This window comes from Euleptes europaea, chromosome 3 (assembly GCF_029931775.1).
Source record: "Euleptes europaea isolate rEulEur1 chromosome 3, rEulEur1.hap1, whole genome shotgun sequence".
NCBI lineage: Eukaryota > Metazoa > Chordata > Lepidosauria > Squamata > Sphaerodactylidae > Euleptes > Euleptes europaea.
Genome location: NC_079314.1, coordinates 104,270,457 through 104,296,887, shown reverse-complemented (window position 1 = coordinate 104,296,887; position 26,431 = coordinate 104,270,457). Strand labels below are relative to the sequence as shown.

The following is a 26,431-nucleotide window of genomic DNA, read 5'->3' as shown; positions in this document are numbered from 1 at the left end:
TCAGACTTTTCCATGAGTGATTGCAGAAATCCAGCCCCTGTAAGCAGAGATCCTTGTGTAGACAGCTGGTGACTTCAGATCACAGTCACTACCCCAGCTTTCAACACCAACCAGTTTATAATGTCCATCCACCTTGCATATAAGTGGCCCTCCAGAATCTCCCTGCAAGTGTAGTAGGGGGAAAAAAAACATATTTGCATTGCCACTCACAATATACTCAAGCATAATTTATTGACAACCAGCATCCATCAGCGGACCATGATCTGGTGTCAAGTGTCATCACCCATCACTTACTGCTGCTTGCACCTTGCCCTATCTGGGGCTTCCAGCAGCAGTTGTGTCTCCGGCTTTGGGGCTGACACTGATTCTTTGGCCCCATCATGGACTTGGGCTCAGAGCCTTAGACTCACTAAGACCATACCTGGGCTATGCCACTAGGCAAGGGGCTGTGGCTTAGTGGTAGAGCATCTGCTTGGCATGCAGAAGGTCCCAGTTTCAACCTCCGGCATCTCCAGTTAAAGGGACTAGAGGCAAGTAAATGCTGTGAAAGATCTCTACCTGAGACCCTCGAGAGCTGCTGCCAGTCTGAGTAGACAATACTGACTTTGATGGACCTAGGGTCAGATTCAGTATAAGGCAGCTTCATGTGAACATGTGAACCTAAGAGTTGAAGGCCTGAAGTGCAATTTAAAGTATAGTATTCAGATTTGGGGGTGCACTACATTGTGGTGCAGTGGTTAGACTGGGGTTTGAGAGACTGCCAGGAATCTCACTGTGTGACCTTGGATCAGTCACTCATCTTTCAGCCTAGCTTATCTCTCACAGGTTTGGTATGAAGATAAAATGGAGGAGGGAAGAATGATGTTTACCACCCTGAGCTCTTTGGAGGAAGAAATTTTTAATAAATAAGTGTCCAACTGCTGGTATTCCTTTACTCTGCTCTGGTTAGACCTCACCTAGAGTACTGTGTTCAGTATTGGGCACCACAGTTTAAGAAAGATGTAGACAAGCTGGAACGTGTCCAGAGGAGGGCAACAAAGATGGTGAGGGGTCTGGAGACCAAGTCCTATAAGGAAAGGTTGAAGGAGCTGGGTATGTTTCGCCTGAAGAGGAGAAGACTGAGAGGGGATATGATAACCATCTTCAAGTTCCTGAAGGGCTGTCATATAGAGGATGGTGCTAAGTTGTTTTCTGTTGCCCCAGAAGGTCAGACCAGAACCAATGGGTTGAAATTAAATCAAAAGAGTTTCCGTCTAGATATTAGAAAGAATTTTCTAAAGAGCGGTTCCCCAGTGGAACAGGCTTCCTCGGGAGGTGGTAAGCTCTCCTTCCCTGGAGGTTTTTAAGCAGAGGCTAGATGGCCATCCGTCAGCAATGCTGATTCTATGACCTTAGGCAGATCATGAGAGGGAGGGCATCTTGGTTATCTTCTCGGAATGGAGTAGGGGGCACTGGGGGTGTGGGTGGGAGAGGTAGTTGTGAATTTCCTGCATTGTGCAGGGGGTTGGACTAGATGACCCTGGTGGTCCCTTCCAACTCTGATTCTATTCTATGTTAGCAAATGAAACCAACAGCTAGATATAGATTTGTTTAGAAGAAAATCTCATTGGTTTCTTTAAAACATCTCTAAAGAGACATGTTTAGGGTTTCAACCTTAAACACCTATATGTTTACAGAAGCCACACTGATTTCCAATGGAATCTCCCTTTCTCTAACTTTGCATTCTTGAATACTCAGCTAACCCAGATGGTATGCCTTGATATTCCATCCAAATACTCTGAATTCTACCACTCAAAAAAAGATTCCAGTGTAACTGAATTGATTTGCTGACAGCTACAGGAATCGAAACCCCTGCACCTACATCTGGTTGCTAAATGTGAGCCTGTGTTTCTGCCATTGAGCAAAACAAAAACACCCCGCACCAATTACACACAGCACAAGACGTGGACCCAGCAGCTCCCCTGCAGACGTTAGTATTTTTAATATCTTCACCCCAGTATTTGGCACAGACTTTATTAGTGAGGAGGGTCATTTTCATTTGCTGCAGCCTCAGAGAGAATTCATCCTCTGTGGGAAACAAAAGAAAAGTTCTAAGATCCATCAAAGGCAGGAGCAACTGTTAAGACGGTACTTCCACTGAGACATGATCTCAGAAACTAGCCATTCCCACCGTAAGAAGAAACCAAGAGGAGAAGGTTCAAAGGCTTGCAGGGCAGGGAAAATCCCATTTTCCCCTTCTCTAGCAGCAATGGCTCTGCCCAAGGACCAAGCTAGAGGGAGGGAGGAAGGCTGCTGCTCTTTTAAATAGGACTGACCGCTTCCATTTGGAGGGGGGAGATGACCCAGTAGTTGCCCAGTAGTAGTCCTTAATTAATTTCTGTACACAGTGAATGCTAGTCCAACAATGGTTTCTGGACGGCCATATGGAGGGAGGATGGGCAGGACAGTACATCGTGCAGAGAGGCAGCAGGATCCTCCTTTTTTGGGTAGCTATTCTGGGCTCACATAAGCTATTTTTTTTTCTTGTGGAACTCTTGCAGTTCTGACTGAGAGCCAGCGTGGTGCAGTGGTTAAGAGAGGTGGTTTGGAGCGGTGACCTCTAATCTGGAGAACCCGGTTTGATTCCCCACTCCTCCACATGAGCGGCGGAGGCTAATCTGGTGAACTGGATTTGTTCCCCCACTCCTACACATGAAGCCAGCTGTGTGACCTTGGGCAAGTCACACTCTGTCAGCCCACCTACCTCACAGGGTGTCTGTTGTGGGGAGGGGAAGGGAAGGTGATTGTAAGCCGGTTTGATTCTTCCTTACGTGGTAGAGAAAGTCGGCATATAAAAACCCACTTTTCTTCACGCAGCACATGGTTTCAGAACCACTGAATTAGCAGTAGATGTTAGGGCATCTAATTTTTATCACTTCTACCGACTGTTTCAAGATTCTTGTGGGCACATTTTCTGTTACATTAGAAGAGTTGGCCTATACTTACGGCTTCCTTCTGTAGCTCCCCACCCTGCCGTCAAGCATCACTGCCCATTTCTTCATCCCAATCAGGCAAGCAGATGACTCCTATGGTGTCTCCTAAGCAGAAAACAGCATGGAGTTGAACTCCGTTCCTTATTACACATAAATACTTTGCATGCAGAAAGTTTCAAGCTCAGTCTTCAGCATCTCTCGTTAAAGGATCTAAGGGAGCGGATATTAGGAAAGACCTGTACCCAAGAACCCGGAAAGCTGCTACCAATCAGAGTTGACGATACTGCGCCAATGGTCTGACTTGCTACAAAGTAACTATATATGTTTGTAAGTGGTGAGTTGCATGTGTGAACCACCTATCACAGGTCAAACCTTTCAGGGCAACTAACATCATCCTTAACGCACTACTTTCAGCCCTAGAAAGAAAGAAAAAAGACAGACCCAGTATGCTTACCTGTCTTTTCCCCTTTCCAGTACTTAAGGCAGTCGAAAGGGATCATTTCCAGTTGAGAAACCAGACTGCAGCAAGGGAGCATAACCTTACCCAGCATCGCAGGCCCCAATTCACATTCCCCGCTGCCTTTTTAGGGTTAAAAGTCATAAGGGGAGACATGATAGAGGTCTATAAAATTATGCATGGTTTGGAGAGAGTGGACAGGGAGACGTTTTTCTCCCTCTCCCATAATACTAGAATGCGGGGTCATCTGCTGAAGCTGAGGGGTGACAGATTCAAAGCAAATAAAAGGAAGTATTTTTTCACACAATGCATAGTTAAATTGTGGAACTCCCTGCCCCAGGATGTGGTGATGGCTGCCTGCTTGAAGGGCTTTAAGAGGGGAGTGGACATATTCATGGAGGAAAGGGGTATTCATGGCTATTAGTTAGAATGGATACTAGTCATGCTGCATACCTATTCTCTCTAGTATCAGAGGAGCATGCCTATTATATTAGGTGCTGTGGAACACAGGCAGGATGGTGCTGCTGCAGTCGTCTTGTTTGGGGGCTTCCTAGAGGCACCTGGTTGGCTACTGTGTGGAACAGACTGCTGGACTTGATGGGCCTTGGTCTGATCCAGCAGGGCCTTTCTTATGCTCTTATGTCTGGAGTCCCAGTCACCAGACTCCAATGGCATGTGTAGCCTGGCCCTTAGTTGCAACTAACTTTTACTTGATTATATCCACTCGCACTAACATTTATCTAATGTAGCAATATCCCAAATATCTTACAAGTTAAATTATCTTGCATGTCAGGTGTAGACAGACCCCTGATCTCTTATATCTGTGGTATCCTTGACATGTTTGTAATGGCCTATGGGCTAAAGGCAAATAAAACCATTTATTCATTCAGAAGAAAAATAAGTTTCCACTCAAAAGTACCTGTCTGGATGGGTTTCTCCAGTTCCAACAGATTAAGGTCATTGCTGGAAGGAAAGCCACTGAAGTTGGAGTGGAAGTATGCAGATTTCACAAAGACCTGGGCCCTGCTTTTTATGCCGGGCACCAGAAAGGTGATCCCTAGGATAACTTCATCTGTTTGCACGCTAGAAGAGAGGGGACATATTTTGTTCAACGCATTTATATATGTATTTGTATCCTGCTAAACTGGGGCTATGGTACATTGGTCACAAGAAAGCAAGGAAAGACAGGACGAGAAGGCTAGGAAAAAGACAAGAAGGCTAGGAAAAGTTGAAGGCAGTAGGAAAAAAGGAGGACCCAACATCGGATGGACTGACTCAGTAGAGGAAGCCACGGCCTTCTGTTTGCAGATACCTGAGCAAGGCTGTCAATGATAGAACATTTTGGAGGTAATTTAATTCATAGGGTCGCCATAGGTCGGGAGCGACTTGACCGGCACATAACGCACATACACTGCACTTTTCTCCCCCAGAGGGACCCAAAGCAGCTTACAACAGAAAAACTCCACCACCACACTACTGTGCACCACTGTGCAATGCACAGGGTAACTCAGCACAGCAGGAGATACTCCCTTTCCTTGAAGAGTACTATTGTAAATTAGCTATGCAAAATTTCATCCTCCAATTATATATGAAATCCAGATAGGTTTCGTGGTTTATGGAACAATACTAACAGTAACCTGACACAGATCGTGTTACATTTTCCAGCCCAAGAATAATTTTGCTAAAAGATGCCTCCATTTTTTTAGCTTTGAAATGCATCAGTCGAGTCCAAGACTCTACGTGCCTAAAATTGCAGTGCCCGGCTGTCAGGACCCAGCTTTCATCAATCAAAGTTCCTGAACAGAAGTGCTCGTTCTCATACTGCAGGCTAACAAGCCAAGGTCAGGTCTTGGGAGTGGCCTAGGTTGCCACCAGCCAACCTCAGCTTTCCCTGTTCCCCTCTTGATGTATTTGGAAATATTTCCTCCATGGGGATCGGGTCCTCCGGTGGAATTCCACATTTCCTGGAATGAGAATAATTCAAATGAAGTGACTGACATATAGCAAGAATATACAAGATTGCTTATGTTATAGGTTCATACTGTCATGTTATAGGTTCATACAGCTGGTCAGTTTCACATTTTGGGGGCTTGTCCAGAGATTCAAAAAGGGGAGGGGAGGCAATGGAATATACTGCCATAGAATTCACTTTCCAAAGCGGCCATTTTCTCCAAGTGAACTGATCTCTGTCGCCTGGAGATCAGTTTGTAAAAAGCGGGAGATCTCCAGACACCACCTGGAGGTTGGCAACCCTAATTCAATTGTGCCTTCAGCTACTGACATATTGCCCCAGTTTGGTTATCCCAGTTGTGCAGCATGTAGTGTGGTATGGATCATGTGGCTGGTTGAGCACACAGATTAAGCATATTCAGGTGTGAACCAGTTAATCAGCAGATTTACACCAGTGCAGGAACAATTTTATCCCATGGGCTCCGTGCGGAGGTCAGGAAAGGGGTGGGGTGGAGGAGAAGAGGCACCCAGAATGGTATTTACTTGCTTCAGAAGTAATTAATTTACCAGGTGGACCTGAAAGTGGAGAGAAGCAACATCAGTTATCAGCTCATTTTTTTTTATCCTGTTAGCATCTCAGTTGGTCTTTTGTTTCAAAGATGTTCAGAGTGACTTGTGTAAGTGGTTGATTTTATTTCATAACCTCAAGGAAGTCATAGACTGTGCCTCACCCATCTCTTGGGAGCGCTCTATAGAATTAAAAAGGCCGAAAGACAGGTCAACATACGGTTGAAATGGGTAGGCAGGAGTGAAGAAGGCCAATGTGCTGAAACGCGTTTGGTCAGGGTCAATAATGGTCCTTTGTATTTATGCACATTTGTGATGCTATTATTTGGGCCAGGATATGTGATTTAAGGAATATTGTAATAAATATATATTTCCTATATTTGTTTAGATTTATGCTTTTAACTTATACTGACTCCATACATTTATATTCCAGATCTCCCTGCCAGTTCAGGGTTTCCTTCTCTGATTTCAAACTGAAGTACTTTATCCAGGCATCTGACGGATGTCAGAGGTTTTTTTTTTGGGATGCACAGATATTGGGGTACCATTGGTAGGGGCAGTCTGATTTGTAAGAGGAAGTTTTTACTTATTTCCCCCTACAGTTTTTACATTGTTTAATCAGGACCCTGTCAAGCCGTCCCACAAAAATCCTACTTACTGGGCTGAATTTCCTGGATTCTGTAGGCGAGAACAAATCCTTTCATCTTTGTCTCTGCGCCAGAAGTAAAGGTCAGCATCACCATGGGGCCGTGAGACTTTAATGGAAAGCGTGGAGCTCCGTCACAGAAATTACCTGTCAGACAGAGCCGTATTACATAGAAGACACTCTGACACCGCAGCCGCTTGCTAGTGCAGAATTTCATATAGACAAGAGCTCTCGGCACACTGGAATATTCTCCAGCTGTCTCTTAAAAGCCAGGACCCATTATCTTGAATAAATTTACATGGCTGGAGCCCAGCAGTGTCTCATTCAGTTGGCTTGGATGAAGATATCAGTGGATGCCACTATCAGAATATTAATGGACTCTCTATTAAGGAAGCTTAAAAGCAAGAGTGGCACAGAGTGGTAAGCTGCAGTACTGCAGTCCAAGCTCTGCTCACGACCTGAGTTCGATCCCGACGGAAGTTGGTTTCACGTAGCCGGCTCAAGGTTGACTCAGCCTTCCATCCTCCCGAGGTCACTAAAATGAGGACCCAGCTTGCTGGGGGTAAAGGGAAGATGACTGGGGAAGGCACTGGCAAACCACCCCGTAAACAAAGTCTGCCTAGGAAACGTCGGGATGTGACGTCACCCCATGGGTCAGGAATGACCCGGTGCTTGCACAGGGGACCTTTAACTTACCTTTTTAAAAGCAAGATATGGGGTGAACCATGCGAAGTCGCCGGCCATGCGAAGTCACAGGAGCCAGCAGCAACTACTTACACCATGCAAGGGCACAGGCCCCATCCATGAGATTTTCATGGCACCTTAGTTTGTTGACTGCATTATGCTGCCTAACAAACATGGGGTGGGGAAGTCACACCATGCTTATACCATTCTAGCATGTCTAGTTTTCTGCTTTAGAGATATTAAATGAAAAGACAAGCTGGAACATGTCCAGAGGAGGGCAACAAAGATGGTTGAGGGGTCTGGAGACCAAGTCCTATGAGGAAAGGTTGAAGGAGCTGGGTATGTTTAGCCTGAAGAGGAGAAGACTGAGAGGGGATATGAAGCCATCTTCAAGTACTTGAAGGGCTGTCATATAGAGGAGGGTGCCAAGTTGTTTTCTGTTGCCCCAGAAGGTCGGACCAGAACCCACGGGTTGAAATTAAATCAAAAGAGTTTCTGTCTAGACATTAGGAAGAATTTTCTAACAGTCAGAGCGGTTCCTCAGTGGAACAGGCTTCATTGGGAGGTGGTAAGCTCTCCTTCCCTGGAGATTTTTAAGCAATGGCTAGATGGCCATCTGTCAGCAATGCTGATACTATGACCTTAGGCAGATCATGAGAGGGCGGGCATCTTGGCCATCTTCTGGGCATGGAGTATGGGTCACTGGGGGTGTGGGGGGGAGGTAGTTGTGAATTTCCAGCATTGTGCAGGGGGTTGGACTAGATGTCCCTGGTGGTCCCTTCTATGATTCTAAAGACCAAAACCGTTCTTAGCCAGCATAAACTTTTGTGGGATAGAGCCCACTTCTTCAGATGCAATGAGTGATCAAATTTGTTTTATCATATCTTAGTCTTTCATGGGCTATATTTATATACCCACATGATATGGGAGGCAATTGTGAAAAGTGGGGTTAAAAGGCCATGAAATGCACATGGCACAGTCTATGCAAAGCGGCCCTGAGCCCGGCCTGGCTGGGGGAGGGCAGGGATATAAATGGAATAAAATGAAAGTGATCATTCACAACAGCTGTAGCTGGCAGGAACACAATTTCCCTAATGCTGGGCTACATTTGCTGAATACCCATAAGTATGAGAGAAATTTTTCATCTCTGTTGAGGTCCCAGTTAGTAGAATTTACTGATCAGTTTTAATTCACACATTTCATGCCATACAGCGCAAGACTAAGCAGAGTTACACTCTTCTAAGTCCATTAAAGTCAGTGGGCTTAGGAGCTTATAGCTCTGCTTAGGGGACTGCACCGGTAGCCTCCAGTTCAAGTACCTTTATTATTATATTCATTAATTAAAGTATTTATACAACCCACCCACCCACCATCATCATCTTGGCTCAAGGCAGCCATTGTTAATGATGACTTTCTGGTCAGAAACAGAGTTACCTGGTACACTGAAATGCTACACTATAAAGAGGGTTGCCAGGTTCCTCTTTGCCACTGGCAGGAGGTTTTTGGGGCAGAGCCTGAGGAGGGCAGGGTTTGGGGAGGGGAGGGACTTCAATGCCATAGAGTCCAATTGCCAAAGTGGCCATTTTCTCCAGGGGAACTGATCTCTATCGGCTGGAGATCAGTTGTAATAACAGGAGGTCTCCAGCTAGTACCTGGCGGTTGGCAACCCTAACTATAAGAAGCTAGGAAAGGTCAGTATGCAGGGGTGGTCTTAGTGTTTTTTGGGGTCCCAGGGAAAATCCGAGTGTTTGGCTCCAAAATCACAGTGGGAAGGTGCTACCCCTACCCCCCCGAGGAGAGGAGAAAAAGCCACCCCCAGCCTGCCTGTCCAGCCCTACACTGTGCCTGGCACTTTCCTTGGGGCACAGCTTGAGGCTTGGGTGGGCTCATGGTGGTCCTTTCTCCCCATGGTGTTGGCTAGGAGGTCAGCTGTCCAGAAGAGGCTCAGCCAGTGGGCATCTCCTGCCTGTGCAGCTAGGGTTGGCAGGTCCCTCTTCTCCACTGGCGGGAGGTTTTTAGGGTGAAGCCTGAAGAGGGCGGGGTTTGGGGAAGGGGAGGGACTTCAGTGCCATAGACTCCAATTGTCAAAGCGGCCATTTTCTCCAGGTGAACTGATTTCTATCGGCTGGAGATCAGTTGTAATAGTGGGAGATCTCCAGCTAGTACCTGGAGGTTGGCAACACTATGTGCAACTCCTCTCCCCACACCTACCATATACTGATCCCCTCCACACTGCCTGAGATTCTGGCAGTGTGGCAGATTCCCAGCTGCCTTCCTTACAACTCTTCTGCCACCCCCACAACTCCATGGTGGTAGGGGTTACAGGGCAGCTGGTTGCCATGTGAGGGGGCAGTGTGGGATCCAGGGCAGCTGCCCCAGATGCCCTGTGCTTAAAACCACCCTTGCCAGTATCTAGTTAGCCATTTCAGTTTTAATACATTGTCTCCGCTATGCCCATGACTATAAGTGGCAAAGACTACCAAGCCTTCTTTGTAGCAACCTTTTTACGTACTTGGAAGAACAATTCTCAAGGGAGGGGCCATGGCTCAGTGGTAGAGCAACTGCTTGAGATGCAGAAGGTCCCAGGTTCAGTCCCCGGCATCTCCAGTTAAAGGGACTAGGCAAGTAGGTGGTGTGAAAGATCCCTGCCTGAGACCCTGGAGAGCCGCTGCCAGTCTGAGTAGACAATACTGACTTTGATGGACCAAGGGTCTGATTCAGTAGAAGGCAGATTCATTGTCATTTCATTGTTATTAGCTCATCAAATGTCTCACCAAGCACTTCTTTTGCTGATTCAAATCCTTCATAAATAATAAGTCCACCGTGGCATTTGGAAAGTTTTTTTTTCCAGACGTGAAGTCTAAGAAATCCAATCGAATGACGGAATTTAATGGGCCGACAATTCTCCAGCGACAGCTGCAAATTGGGTAAAAAAAGAAAAAAGGGAGGATGCGATGCAGAAGCAATGCAGCGTATTGCAGCAATGAGGTCACAATTATTCTACCATGTGATGATAATGGTGAAGAGAGGTAATTATTACTTAACCATAAAAAAATGCATCCAGAGCGAAGTCAAACAATGACATCACCAGAAAAACCAAAATTGCAAAAAGGTAACAAAGAAGAAGCCAAGTAGTTGCTGAAAGGGCAAAGCTCAATGTTGCATATTAAACATTTCCAAAGCAAAACCAGCATATCTCAGTCAACCAAATAAACACTCCAATCCAAAACCTATTTACTCAGAAGAATGCATTGCTAATATCAATAACATTTACATCCAATTAAACAGATTTTGGATTGCACCCCCTAATTAAAATTCTAATTCAAGGTTATGTTATTTATTTAGGAGTGTTGCTAAAAAATCCAGTCATTTTCTCCCCTGACATAATGGGAAACTTATTTCCTCAGGGCAGTGAGGCAAGTGAGGAGAGAAAGGAAATCCGAGGCACAAAACATCCATCTCAGCAGGGTTGAGGTAAAAAAAAGAGAGAGAGAGAAGAGTGGAAGTCAAACATGCACTGGAAAGTTGGTGAAAGATACCCAAGATGATGTTTTCTTCTGTATTCAACCAAGTTTATCCTGTCAGTGACACGTATCAAAGTTTAAAAGACAGGCTACCAAGTAAGTTGTGAGAGGAGGGAATCATGATCGGCAGCGGAAATACAGCAAAAACTCCAAGAAATTCCGTTTGAGTTTGGCAGCTGAGACTCCCCTCCCCAATCTCTCTTCCGTATTCCTCCACACTAGTCCCTCTCTTCCCTCGACCTCAGACAAAACATACCGAGGGGTTTAGGAGGACACAGCGTGGACCTTTTCCCAGTGTGAAGCAGTGTGGTTAGTGACAGGCTTGGGGTGTGTGTGTGGAGACCTCACAGAATGACAACTGATCTCCAGACTACACACATCAGTTCCCCTGGGGAAAATGGCTGCTTTGGAGGGCGATGTCTATGGCATTATGCCCCACTGAGCTTCCTCCCCAAACCCCATTCTCACAAATCTCCACCCAGAATTGGCAACCCTAACTAGGACCTTGGAAACTCAACTCGAAATCTCTACTCAGCCATGAAGCTTGCTGGACGATCTGGGGTCAGTCACTCTCTCCCAACCCACCTACTTCATAGAGTTGTTGTAAGGCAGAATAGGTCCTTGGAAGAAGATAAAACCCATGAAGGGTAGGGTTGCCAAGTTCCAGGTACTAGCTGGAGATCTCCTGCTATTATAACTGATCTCCAGCCGATAGAGATCAGTTCACCTGGAGAAAATGGCCATTTTGGCAATTGGACTCTATGGCACTGAAGTCCCTCCCCTCCCCAAACCCCACTCTCCTCAGGCTCCGCCCCAAAAGCCTCCCGCCAGTGGTGAAGAGGGACCTGGCAACCTACAGGCATACTAGAAAGGCCCACCGGAGAAAGTGCTCTAGCCACAGATTTCTGCAACAGCTCAGAACGAAAGCTGAACACCCACCCAGCCGTGTTGGAATAGCCTTTTGGAAAACCTGGCGACTGGATTATTCCTTCCCAGGCAGTGAGGATCACATCTTTGCAGTGAGCCAATTGCTGGCTCAGATTGTTGGAGTAATTCACACTTTTCCCCATCTTTGGCCGTGGTGGGGAAGGAATGAATAATTAGAAAGTGGAGATTATTCATTCTTATTTCACTTTCAGTCATTTGGTTGCTTTTTGGTTGATGGTCAAAGTGGCAGAATGAGTAGGATATATACAAAAGGAGGCGCAGAGTTGAACCAGTATTAGAATCATAGAATCATAGAGTTGGAGGGACCACCGGGGTCATCTAGTCCAACCCCCTGCACAATGCAGGAAATTCACAACTACCTCCCATCCCCACACCCCCAGTGACCAGAAGATGGCCAAGATGCCCTCCCTCTCATCATCTGCCTAAGATCCTATTGAAGAGGGATCTTACATATGCTGTTTGCCTGAAAGGAAGATTAGTTTTTTCCCCCCATTTAACATTAGAAAAAGAGGGGGCTGTCTTAAACATCTATAAGCTAGATACGTACTGTAAAGAAGAAGCCATTGAGCAATCCGTCCTTGAGAGTTCACCGCCCAGGGAATCACAGCTGGGATAGTTTTGAGATCAGGTGAAACTAATGAGGAGGGAGGAAGCCAAGGTCGGTGGTTAAGTGAAAAAGGGAGGTTGCTCCGGGGGAAAGGGTCTTGGTTCGGGATTTTGTTTGTTATACAGGGACTGATAGTAAGAAGGAACAAGACCAGCTCTGTGTTGTAAGTAGAGTAGATTTCTAGTTGCTCTGAGTCTGTTGTTTTACTTTTTAAATTGCCTGTAGCGGTGTGAGAGCTTATTTTCTTTTTTGCTCTCTCGCAACCAATAAATTTGTTTATATTACTTAAGCAAAGGTGTGAGTCTCGTCCCTGTGTGGCTCTTCCCTGCCCAGAACGAACCTGCAGGCTGGAGGAGAAAAGCCTGAGTATTGGGAAATTACAGCCCCCAATTAAAGGAGGTCTAGGTCTCTCTCTTGCTTCTTGCATTGAGGAAAGACTAGAACCATACACGTACTATAATAAAAAACCTTTTTTCTTGCATTTAGGTTGGTCTTTTTGGGGCAAATACAGTTAATCACTTAATAGTCCATATCTAGAACAATCCACGCATGCCCATCAGTTAGGATCAGGTTCATAGCCTTGGTCTATGGACATACACTTTCTGAATTATCCAGGACCGGGCCTTTTTTGTTTTGGCACCTCACTTCTGCAACTTCCTCCTTACAACACTTTGCCTGACGCATAGCTTATTGAGGTTTAGGAAGCAGGCAAACAGATTTTTTTATCTGTCTGGGCCTTATGTCACTTTTTTGTTTAGATTATCCACCCCCTATTTTTGCACACACACCCTTATTAGCAGCCCTCCCTTTCCTATCTCTAAATGATGCTGTACATTTTAATTGTTGGTTTTCAGGCTGCTGATACACCTAATTCTTTCTTATGATTATTAATGACTATTGTTTTAACTACCCTGACCTGGATGGCCCAGGCTAGCCTGATCTTGTTTGATCTCAGAAGCTAAGCAGGATCAGCCCTGGTGAGTATTTGGATGGGAGACCACCAAGGAATACCAGGGTTGCTGTGCAGAGGAAGGCACTGGCAAACCACCTCTGTTAGTCTCTTGCCATGAAAACCCCCAAAAGGGGTCGCCATAAGTCGGCTGCAACTTGAACACACACACACACACACACACACACATTGTTTTAACCAATGCTGTCAGAAGCCACATCCAGAGCAAAAATGCTAAGGGTTGGGTCCTAGCAGTTTCTGTTTGATCTCACCCAATTCCCACCCCCCCCCCCCGGTGCACTCCCCTTCCCATTCGGCTTTTGTGCACATGGGTCTCATGTTCAGAATTCCACTTTGCAATGCTCAGACTCTGGTATCGACAAATGTTTTAACACCATTTTTGCCATTCCTCCAGGGGAGATTCTGAGGACCCACAAACACTGCACATCTCCTGTGTATTCTTGAGGGCAACAAGGGAAGGTGATCGATCCTCTTGGCTTGCCCAAAGCCAGTTCAGAGAGCCATCCCTAAAAAAAAAAAAAAAACCATACCAAAGGTTGCAAGGACTTTAAGAACACTTGGGGGGGGGGGCAGGATAGCCTTCTGCAGACCTTATTGGCTGTGATCAGGCACTCAATAACAGTACAGCTCAACTTACTGAACACAGCATTTGACTTATACCATGCAGCCCGAAAAGCGGTGGCAGCACAAGAACTTCACAGAGAGCATACAGGTACTCCAAACTTTTATCAGTTTTGTATCAGTTTAACTGCCGTGACTACTTCTGTAAAAACCTGAAAACTGCTTTTAGTGCTGAGAATTCTCTATAAAACGCCCCTTGGATCATCGTGCTCCATCTCAGAAGTTCCTACCTAGCAACTGGCAGATGACTTGCCTTCCAAGGACGCTTGCGTTCTGGCATCAGAGCAAAACTTTGTGGTAAAGTGTACCAAGTGCCAGAGTGTACCCAGCATCCCCCATTGATGCACTGACATAATTTCCAGGTGCACAGGGAATGATGTCAGGATGTCCGCCTCCCAATGTCCTGCCGTTTTTCCCCAGGCGGCCAGCTGAGTGGCAGCAGGGGAGTGCCCTAAGGTTGCCAGCTCCAGGTTGGGAAATACCTGGAGATTTGGAGGGGGGGTGGAGTTTGAGGGGAGTGGGGTTTGGAGAGGGGAGGGACTTCAATGCCATAGAGTCCAATTGCCAAAGCGGCCATTTTCTCCAGGTGAACTGATCTCTATCGACTGGAGATCAGTTGTAATAGCGGGAGATCAGCTAGTACCTGGAGGTTGGTGACCCTGAAGTGCCCACTGGTAGCAGAATATTCCCCCCCCCCACCAGCAGGGGCTTGGTAAGCCTGCCACCTCTGCAGCTGTTGTACCCATGGATAAGAACATAAGAGCAGCTCTGCTGGACCAGGTCCACCTAGCGCAGCATCCTGTTTTCCACAGTGGCCAACCAGATGCTGCAGAAGGGCCGTAAGCGGGACACAAAGGCTTACCTTGTTATTGCCACCCCAGCAGCTATCATTCAGAGGTATGTCTCTCTGAACATGGCAGTTCCACTTAGCCATGATGGCTAACAGGCACCGATGAGCCTATCCCTCCATGAATCGGTCTAATCCTCTTTTCTTGTCATCTACACTGGTGTCTGCCACTAAATCCTCTGGCTGTGAGTTCCACACATTAATTACGTTTTGTGTGAAGGAGTAGTTCCATTTGTCTGTTCCAAATTTACTACCCAGTCCATCATTTGGACGTTCTTTATCTCTAGTATTATGGGAAAGAACCATGGCCATCGCGAGCTAGAAAAAGACAGATTTGTTTGCACAGTACAAGAATTGAGGAGGAGGAGGAGGAGGCTGTTACCTTGTCCATAAGGAGCTTCTGACAAATTTATAAATGGCTCTGGTGGTCCCTCTAAGGTTTCACGTCCAGTATTATTTATCGGCATACTGGCTGGTCCCTTCTCTGTTACAAGACACACTTGTGTTAGTAGTGAGAACAGAACAAATTATTACATTTTGGGGGAAAAAATAGACCCTCCAACTGCCGTGAGGTAGGATCCCATCAAAGCTATGCATTTCTGAGATCTCCCCCAGATAATGTAACATCAGTTCTGTCAATCTGCAGATTCACTGTGCAAACAAAAGATCTGGTGTAACACCCTCAAGAGGCTATTTAAACCTTACTAGAAGGTTTAGGCACCCTAACCTGGATGACCCATCCCTACAAAGGGTTTTTGTTGGGGAGGGGAGAATAATGTTGTAAGCTGTTAAATAAGTATGCAGTGGACACATTTGGGTTCCTGGGATGTGTATTCGAGGGGGGAAATTACCCCGATATTTTCCAGAATACTTTCTGTGTACTGAGTTGACGCCGGGAAAATACCGTCCGGATATTTCCACAATTCATGGCTACAGTAACATACCAGGGCAATGCTAGTAGTCTTAGTGGTAAGACATCCTCTTACATAACAGGACACATCAGTAAGAGATGCAGGAGAAAGATATGGCCATGCTTACCTTCCATTCTGGAGAGGGTCTAGTCCAGAAAGACTCTGACTCTTGTATAAACACCTGGTTTCTTTGGCCTGGCACATCCCACACCCCAGCTGGCAATGCCGTAGAGTGTAAATGATGACTCCTCATTTTTACAAACCAGCAGGACACCTGAATCCCCCTAGGAAACATACACATATGAGACAGTAAGCATTTTCCAAAAATGCTGTATCTATTAAGCAACTATCTGTTTTCTTGGTTGGCTATTCTAGCACCCATCTCTGAGTATTTATAGAATAGGAATGTCTCCTGTGTCCTGGGGCATTCCTCTAACAATAGAAGGAAGCTGGCTAGGCAGGATGTACAGGTCTGAGCATCATCTTGGTTGGTCATCTGATCACACACATTTCATGCACCCACACCGCCAAATAAGCACTGAGCGCAAGATGGCCCTCTCCAAATGGAACTGTGTCTTCATTGAAGACTGAAATTTAGCGTCATACTCTAGCCTGGAAGCAAAATACCTAAATTACTGGTATAACATGGCTCACGAAAATCAGCAGTCCACAAGAGACTTGTCGCTTATAGGGTTGCCAGATCCTTCTTTGCCACCAGCAGGAGGTTTTCAGGGCAGAGCCTGAGGAGGGTGGGACTTAAATGCCATAGAGTCCAATTGCCAAAGCGGCCATTTTCTCCAGGTGAACTGATCTCTATCGGCTGGAGATCAGTTGTAATAGCAGGAGATCTCCAGCTAGTACCTGGAGGTTGGTAACCCAACACATCTATCTGGAGGGGCTAGTAAGATATAAACCCACTGTTTCAGAATTAAGAGTTCAGCCATCCTCAGAAATTTTCATGGTTAACCGAAATTTCAGTTTTAATTTTCCGAATTGTATTAATTGAACTGCTTTGTCATTTGCACTGTACCTTTCCACTTCCAGTTCTAGCATATGATCCCTGTTGTATGTGGTGTGTGCCCATCTGCTGACGTGGGGGAACATGAGGGACAGGGCCTTCTCTGTTGTGGAACCGTGACAGTGGGATTCCTTCCTGAAATCAGTTCACTTGGCAATGAGCTAGCTAACTTTTAGGTGCCAGGCAAAAGCATTCCCCCCTCCCCCACTACCCAAGGCCTTTCATTAGTTGCTACTACAGTTGGGTTGAAGCTAAAATGACTAAACTGAGGTTTTCGTATTTTGGTCACGTTATGAGAAGACAGGAGTCACTGGAAAAGACTGTCATGCCAGGGAAAGTTGAGGGCAGCAGGAAAAGAGGACGACCCAACAAGAGATGGATTGACTCAATAAAGGAAGCCACAGCCCTCAATTTGCAAGATCTGAGCAAGGCTGTCAAAGAGAGGACATTTTGGAGGACTGATTCATAGGGTCACCATGAGTCAGAAGCAACTTGACGGCACTTCACATACACACACACACACACACACACACAGAGAGAGAGAGAGAGTTGGGTTTCCCCTTTTTAGTACCAGAAGATTTTATTTTTTATTTACTGTGGTTCTTGGTTTCGAATATATGTCTGTTTACTTAGTTTTATTTCAACATTATTGTGATTTTTGATGTTGGTTTTAAAGATACATTGAGAGCTGTCTGCCGATGAGGTATGTGTTTTAATTAAATAAAGACATAGTTAGCATTTCTTGGTAAATGGATGCCTTTCAGAATGAAACCTCCTGTATTTTCTAATGGCACCAGCCAGCCAGAGTGGTGTAGTGGTTAAAATGCCAGACTAGGGTTGCCAACCTCCAGGTACTGAGAAAAAACAATAGTACTGGGCACGTACAAATAAGTATGCAAACTAGAAATAGTTTAGTGAATAGTGAACAGTGCAAACAAATACACAACATCAACAAGAATGTATTCAAGCAGTCAAGCAACAAACAACATTACACAAACACAAAAAAGTAGCTCCCAACGAAGGGGTTGCCAAAAATCTCTTATAAAATAACAGACTAAAGTCAATAAATAGATAGTTTAGTTGTCTTTGAGTCCCGTGGGGCTCTTCACCTAGTAAGTCCTTCTAGTATGAAATTGACAAGAAATCACAGAAGAAGATTGAAACGCCGTCCGGATTTGCTTAGCGTTTTCATCGCCGCGCTGGCGGCTTCATCAGCAACTGTTCTGTTTTCAGAGACAATGCTCCTTAATCCAATAAAGATTTTTTAAAGAGATGGAATTATTCCAATGCGCTTGTGAAGCTCTTTCGCTCACACTCAGCTTTGAGCTGTAATTTCGCAGTAATTTCGCTCGCAGACATCATTATTAAGTATGGGCACTTGGGCCTGCTGCAAGCAGCTGGCAAGGCCCCCAGCTGTAAGAGAGGCGATGAAGTAGAAGAACACTCAAGAGAAATGCATCCCCCCACCCGGGCTAAAAAGAGAGAGAGCTTGATAGGAATGTATACCTGTGGATGAGTGGACCTGTCGACTCTGCCTGGCAGCTGTTCTCCAAGGTCTCAGAGAGAGGTCATTCACATCACCCCCTACCTGATCCTTTTTACTGGAAATGTCAGGGACTGAACCTGGGAACTTCTGCAGTGGGCACCCATTCTGGGCCAATGACAACACCGCCACATTGGTAGTCCCCCAGAAAGCGCAAGCCTACATGCCATGGCCAGTAGTGGGGACAACTTTATTCTCCTCCAACAACATGTCTGGGCAGCCACCGAGGGCCAAAGGGGGGAGAGCCACAAACATCTGGAAGGCAAAAGAGAGCCCAGAATGTGGAGGAACCTTCCTGGCAACAGGTTTACAAGACAACCACAAATAAACATAGACAAGGACTTAAAGCAGCAAAACAGCCACTAAGGAGCAAGACTAAAAGCTCCCAGTTACCCGAGAACAGCTTGCTAAAACTTGGAAAGTCATAAAGATGTCACCCTCCCCTGAGATTCTCTGAAAGCCCCCAACTCACAGTTTTATAATTTCCAAATCAAATTTGACTTTTCTCTGACAACATACTTCAGAACTGAAAAACCAGTAAAGCATTTCCAAAGACAAGCCTTGGGTTTTAAAAAATAATACTTTCGCAGCACAATTTGCTAGTGTAGAAGAGAAGCATCTGTATAATGGGAACCACTTAGAATGACAGCCGAGTCAGGCTTGCCCACTCACACTACAAATGGATTGAAGCAAGACCTTTGTCAACCTCACGCACAAGCTCAAACACCCAGGAGTGTGGCATGGTAACTATTCATGCTAGATTAAATAGACAGCCTTCTCTTTGTACACAGCAGCCCTTTCATCTGTGGATATTCATGAGGGGGAAGTTTTTTGGATGACTGAAATTTCAGATGCTTGCTTACCGATAGGTATGTGCTTTGGGCTAGATGCTTGTACAACAACCAGCCCTGCAAATTCAGCTTTTGGGTTTCCTGCAGGAAATAAACGAGGGCTATATTCAGTTCTCAGCAAGAAGCAGCTGCTCCCTTCCTTGCTTCCATGCCCTCCCCTCCCCTTTAGTGTCACCCTGCTTCCTGCCTTTCTCACTGTCAATGACTGGTTAGCCCTGGGAGGATGGGGATGCCCTGAGCCCTCAAAGTTGCTCGGCTCAGGTCCAAACTGCTCATAGAAGCATAGCATTGGAAAGGATCACCAGGGTCATCTAGTCCGACCCCCTGCACAATGCAGGAAATTCACAACTACCCCACACCCCTCCAGTGACCCCTACTCCATGCCCAGAAGATAGTCAAGATGCCCTCCCTCTCATCATCTGCTTAAGGTCATAGAATCAGCATTGCTGAGAGATGGCCATCTAGCCTCTGCTTAAAAACCTCCAGGGAAGGAGCGCTTACCACCTCCCGAGGAAGGCTGTCCACTGAGGAACCGCTCTGTTAGAAAAATTTTCCTAATCTCTAGATGGAAACTCTTTTGATTTAATTTCTCATTACATCTACCATGTGAGCTCCATAGGACTTGTAGCCATACAGCAGCTGAGTCTTCTCCACAAGAACTCAGTGCCACAGGGGCCTGATTCAGACCAGGACCATGGCATGGGAGGAGGAGAGTTTCATCCTTACCTCTGTGCCATTTTCCCCAACCTGAAACAGCACACGGGGCTGATGGTACAAGTATTCAGTATAGGTGCAGCCCTTGCATTGAGCAAATAAAACCCTGGGACTCTTTCAGGTAAGGAGAATGGAATGGGGCAGGGAGACCAAAGCTCTTCCTCTCCCTGTAGTCTCAATCCAAATTGGGCCCCTGAGAGACTTCAGAATTGAGTTCCCACAGGGAACTCGCAGGTGGCATCCTGCTGCAAGTTCCTGTAGCAATCACGCAATATGTAGTTAGAGCCTCAGAAATGTTCCAAGGATCCTGTGCAAGAGCTTCAGGGACTCGCCTCTTCGGTCATGCACCCCAAAATGTTCCTGCTCCAATAGACCATCAGGGTTGGCTGGCCAATCAGGAAATGGACTAAGAGTCATAGTGTATGGGCAGCACTGCCCTGACAACCTGAGGGGAAAAGGGCAAATCTGGCCTTGAATCCTCTGAAGTTGTTCTCTCCATCACTCTCAAAGTGTACCAGCAGGATGTTTCCAGGGCTCCATACTGGGGAAGGAATTGAGAAGCCGCAAAGAAGAACTGCAGGGAGATGGAAGTTTCCACCATTTAAAAAAAACAGCATTCCTTTACTTCCCCCCCCCAGAGTCCTTCCTCAAGACCTCAGATCCTTATCACATTCCTAACCATGTCTCCACCAAGCAGCCTGTCCTTCCATCTTCTGCCTTCTAGGCCAGCATTACCACCAACCACAGAAGCCAGTGAAGGTTTGGGAGAACCAGGTTCAAATCCCATCTCAGCTAACAAATTTACAAAAGTGCCCTTGGGCAAATTGCCATCTTTCAGACTAATTTACCCCTCAGCATGTTGTAAGGCTATGATGTTGCACTCAGCACTTTGAAAGGAAGAGTGGAACCACCTTCCCTTCCTCTGCCCCCAACAGACATCTTGTGAGGTATGTGGGGCTGAGAGAGTTCAGAGAGAACTGTGACTGGCCCAAGGTCACCCAGCAGGCTCCATGTGGAGGAGTGGAAATCAAACCTGGTTCTCCAGATTAGAGTCCACCGCTCTAATCTGTCTTAAACACTACACCACACTGGCTTGCCCATACCCATTATATTCTATCAAGCTGAATGAGTTACTACCTAGTTGGTGCTCCTCTTCGGTGTCGCCAAACATAACAATGGAATCATAAATAAAGTTCTGGCTGATTTCAACAGCAAAGTCTTCAAACTCCAACTGTAAGGGAAGAGTGCAATTTCTACGACCAAAGGTCATTTTCCATTTATACAGCATCATAGATGCAGCAAAGAGAGAGCTCATAATTTCTATTGCATGTGGTGGCTGAATCACACTGAAGTTTCTGGACATTTTATTGCATCCCCCTCCGACACTAGGTACCAACCACCTGGTTACTATCCCTCGTTACCATTACAACAGGCTGAAAAGGAGAGTTCTGCCACCTTGGACAGATTTACTGACGTATCCAACGAAGCACACTCCAGTCCACAAAAGTTTATGCTTCGATAAATCCATTTAAGATACCACAATGCTCTTTTATTTTTGTGGCAACGGACCAACATGGTTATCATTACCTTTACGACATGATCCACAGGGGCTTCAATGAACCAGTGGCATTTCGTGCGGCTGGGATACAAGCCAGGGTAATTAGCTGTATCAATCTTCCCTTCTTCCACCAGCACTGCAACACTGCCGCAGCCGGAACCTACCAAACAGGACAAGCGAATTAGAAGCACTCACTCCAGACACATCTCCCTTATACAGATTCTAGTCCATGTAACATTATTCAGTCAGGACCGGCCTCACCTTGGAGGCAGGGCAGCATGGCAGCAAATCAGTTGAGGTCTCATTAAAAGGTGGCAAATTGCCTCTTATTTAGCATAGCTCTAAGAGGCACCAAGTTCAGGTCAAAAGCATCAGATGGCCCAGGGCTGGTTCTGCTTGCCTTGTATTTCTTAAGACAGAGACATAAAAACCAGGCAGTACTCTCAAGTTGCTTAGGCATGGGAGTTTTACTTGAGGTTCGTTGCTCGCTGGACCCACACTTTATAAGGCAGCTTCATGTGTTCAGACATTCACAGAATACAATTGAATGCTAAATACTCCAATATTGCTATGTAGCCATTAGAGATTTTATCAGAGTCTGCCCCAAATGCCCTTTTTTACCAGAGTGCACTAGATAATGTCTATAGTTAGGGGGTCCTAACCTAGAATCTGTCTTGTACTATGCTCTAACTGTGGAAGGTAGGCAGAGAAACGTTTTACATACCAATTAATTTCCTCCTGTGTGAATGAAAAGCCACGTCGTCATGGTCACATCCAAGCTGATCTTCTATGTCTACTTCAATAAACAGTATGAGTATGAATTTGTCTTCCGGAACGGTTATATTCCAGACGCACAGGCTGCAAGCAGACAAACAGAGGGACGTCATGTATCAGCACCATGGACAGAGACCAAGTCTTCACTACCTTAGCATATCACACAATGTCTGAACTGTCACCACCACTTTTGCCAGGAACAACTGCTTTGCAATCATTGCTCGGCCAAGCCTTCCCATTTATTTTTAAGCAGGAGGCTGGTTGTTTTTCAAAGTGCTGTGGCTTTAGGACTAATTCACAACATTTTCTGCTCAGTAAGTCAACATGCAGTCATTTGTATGTTGAACTGGAAGGGGGAAAAGTGGCTACAAGGTAGAATATTTTTAAGGCAAAGGTAGTCCCCTGTGCAAGCAACGGGTCATTACTGACCCATGGGCTGACATCACATCACGACCTTTACCAGGCAGGCTATGTTTATGGGGTGGTTTGCCATTGCTTTCCCCAGTCGTCTACACTTTACCCCCAGCAAGCTGGGTACTAATTTAACTGACCTCAGAAGGATGGAAGGCTGCGTCAACCTTGAGCCGGCTACCTGAAACCGACTTCTGTCAGGATCAAACTCAGGTCATGAGCAGACCTTTGACTGCAGTACTGCAGCTTACCACTCTGTGCCACGGGGCCCATCAAGAATATTTTTACACATTAATAAAAACACAGAACACATTTTGTCCCTTTTCTTTGTGTAAGGTCCTAGCTTATGCATCTTTCCCATCACGGGCTTGTTGGGGAGGAAAAATTGCATAAATAGACAAGAAAACAGGCATGGAGTAAATGTATGAACATGCTCCTCAGACCATGAAGTTTACTCAGCAGCAGGTAGTTGAAAATGGACCTCAGAGTTTGTGTGTGTAAACCAGTGAGCGGTTGTGTCTTCTGATGGACAGCCGCTGGCAGCAAGCGGGTGACACTTAGTGGCTGTGGGATGCAATAAGGATTTACGGTGTTGTAAGAGAAGCACTAAATTACTCCCACAAACATGCGGTTCCTAAACCAGCATTTGGCAGATTTATGATAACTCAAGGGAGCATCTGAAGGGAAAAAGTGACAAGATGGAGTGCATGTTTAACCCTCACTCCCTGCTCACCTCTGCAAACTCTCTCCAACTGCTTCCTCCATGTATGCCTTTCCCAGAACAGAAGTAAGCCTAGCTTGAGGGGACAGCCTGCAGAAGAAGGGGTGTTATGTTGTGACCCTTCCAAAGTGTAGTGGTTAAGAGTGGTGGTTTGGAGCGGTGGAGTCTGATCTGGAGAACCGGGTTTGATTCCCCTCTCCTCCACATGAGTGGTGGACACTAATCTGGTGAACCGGGTTGGTTTCCCCTCTCCTACACATGAAGCCAGCTGGGTGACCTTGGGCTAGTCACAGCTCTCTCAACCCAACCTACCTCACAGGGTGTCTGTTGTGGGGAGGGGAAGGGAAGGTGATTGTAAGCTGGTTTGATTCTCCCTTAAGTGGTAGAGAAAGTTGGCATATAAAAACCACCTCTTCTTCTTCTAAAGTACTCTTGCAGTGCAATCCTAAATACACCCTTCTAAGCCTATTGACTAATTGACTTAGAAAAGTATGACTCCGCTTAGGAGCATGATGTTAGGGTGGATGCAAGAAACACACCTGTATGTAATTCAAAGTTCAATATCCTACACAGTTGGCAACTTGGGACAAATGGGTGATCTTCTGACTGGACAGCCAGCAGGCAGCATGAGGGCCAATGCAAAGGTTTTTCTACTAGTTCAAGTAGCACGTTAGAGGAGGGAACTGGGAAAGATCCCTGTGGTCCCTCTGAGACCGCAACCATCTCGGGATCATTACCTTTCAGCTACGCACTTAACAATTTTCTGTTCTGGTCTTACAGGGCCCCATTCCATGCCTGGCATGCATCCTTTCCGCCATCAGGAAAGCCAGCACACCGCATGTAGCTCCCCACTGGAGGCAAATCCAAAGCTTCCAACAGCTCACTGCAGCTTCTGCTATCAATGATGGGCAGATCCACTTCCTTTAGTATATTGGACAGAGCACCAGCTGCAGGGGGAACAAGCCAAGTAACATCTGAAGGGTGGTTTTCAAGTAGCCTCCAAAAATGGTACAGCCCAGCTGTGCCCTCACTGTAGCGTAACATGAGAATCACCCTGTTGGGTCACGCCAAGATTCCTTCCCCTCCTAACATCCTTGCCCACGTTGCAACAGAAGCCCCGGACAGCCAGCAAGCAGAACGTGAAGTTAATGACCTTCCCCTGGTGCTGCTGTTCAGCAACAGAGGCACAGGCCTTTTATGCAGGGACTTTCCCCGTGGTCACCCCCGCTGACTGCTTCAGGCTTCCATTTGATTATTCATGCCTTTTCTGCCCGTCAGAGGTCTCCTCGCTCTCCTCGTGCATTTTGCCCGTGTTTTCCAGATGCTGTTTTAGCCTGAATCCCGTGGGGAGAGTGAGGTGACCTCTTACGGGCGGAAAAGGCATGCATAATCAAAAGGAAGCCCCAAAACAGTCAGCGGGGGTAACTGCGGGGAAACGCCCCTGCATAAAAGGCCACAATGTCTAACCATGGAGTTTAGTTAGGCCATCATGGCTGCTAGCCTGATCTCATCATATATTGGAAGTTAAGCAGGGTCAACCCTGGGTAGTACTTGTCCTCAGGAGAGGTAGAACCTGATCTTTCATTAGTTACGAAATTCTTTTTGAAAGCTGTGTCCAAGAGGATTTAGAGGCAGATGACCAACCTGCACTGCCAATACCTAATAAATCAAACACAGAAACAGCAAATAAACTTCTAAAAGAAGCTCCAAATAATTTCCACCCCACCCTAGGTAAAACCTTCAGGACTGGGACAAGAGAGATTACTCACCCTTTATGATGTGGGCAAATCAATATTTTGTAAGTTGTGCAACAGCCAATGGCTAAATATTGTCGAAGGCTTTCATGGTCAGAGTTCATTGGTTCTTGTACGTTATCCGGGCTGTGTAACCGTGGTCTTGGTATTTTCTTTCCTGCCGTTTCGCCAGCAGCTGTGGCAGGCATCTTCAGAGGAGTAACACTGAAGGACAGTGTCTCTCAATGTCAAGTGTGTAGGAAGAGTAATATATAGTCAGAAAGGGGTTGGGTTTGAGCTGAATTTTTTGCAGGACAATGATTCAGCTCCTTTCTGACTATATATTACTCTTCCTACACACTTGACACTGAGAGACACTGTCCTTCAGTGTTACTCCTCTGAAGATGCCTGCCACAGCTTCTGGCGAAACGGCAGGAAAAAGCCAATGGCTACATTCTGTTAAGGAGTTTTGAGAAAGTTGCTTTATTTTTCTGCACGTTGTGTGAGTTTGCTATTCTTTATGAAATGCAGTTTTTGTATAATTTTGAGTGTTTGCTATCGCCAAGCGTTGGTGAATAGGATCATTAACCTTTTGACCAACCATCTTTGGCCTTTAAGAGAAGCTGAGAACAAAAACTCACCTTGTGAAGTTTTCTTCATGGGTGTTTTTTTTTGGGGGGGGGGCTTCACCTGCTCATTTCTGCACTCCAAGCCATTGTTAAAGGCACAGGAGCAGATTAGTTACAAGTTGGCAAGTTGGCAACCCTAAGTGAATTTGCAAGGGATGGTGGCAACACATACTTAGCAGCAGCTCTGCAGAACTAGGATTTAGAAAGACTTAAAGGTAAAAGGTAAAGGTCCCCTGTGCAAGCACCAGGTCATTCCTGACCCATGGGGTGACGTCACATCCCGACGTTTCCTAGGCAGACTTTGTTTGCGGGGTGGTTTGCCAATGCCTTCCCCAGTCATCTTCCCTTTACTCCCAGCAAGCTGGGTACTCATTTTACCGACCTCTGAAGGATGGAAGGCTGAGTCGACCTTGAGCCGGCTACCTGAAACCGACTTCTGTTGGGATCGAACTCAGGTCGTGAGCAGAGCTTGGACTGCAGTACTTCAGCTTACCACTCTCACCCACGGGGCCCCAAGTGCAGACTTACACACTGATAAAAGACTTACACACGGATAGAAGTCAGAACACCTTTTAAGAGAGTCAGTTCGTCTGATAACCATTACCATTTTCCTAGAAGACTTTTCAAAAGCCAGAGGAAGACTGCAGTCTGCAAAAATTTTCCTAGAAGACTTTTCAAAAGCCAGAGGAAGACTGCAGTCTGCAAAAATTTTCCTAGAAGACTTTTCAAAAGCCAGAGGAAGACTGCAGTCTGCAAAAATTTTCCTAGAAGACTT

General features: G+C 46.0%; 1 protein-coding gene across 1 annotated transcript; it reads right to left on the bottom strand.

Moving 5' to 3' along the window:
- OVCH1 (ovochymase 1) lies at positions 1-25,687 on the bottom strand. Its single transcript, XM_056846585.1, is given in 17 exon segments — positions 1-162; positions 3,381-3,388; positions 5,947-5,955; positions 6,605-6,739; positions 10,051-10,129; positions 10,132-10,192; positions 11,740-11,870; positions 14,200-14,219; positions 15,832-15,988; positions 18,050-18,135; positions 18,341-18,520; positions 20,276-20,404; positions 20,968-21,061; positions 21,418-21,548; positions 22,113-22,246; positions 24,073-24,241; positions 25,669-25,687. Coding segments are annotated over 17 exon segments (1,704 nt in total).
- Between the last annotated feature and the right edge of the window lie 744 nt (positions 25,688-26,431).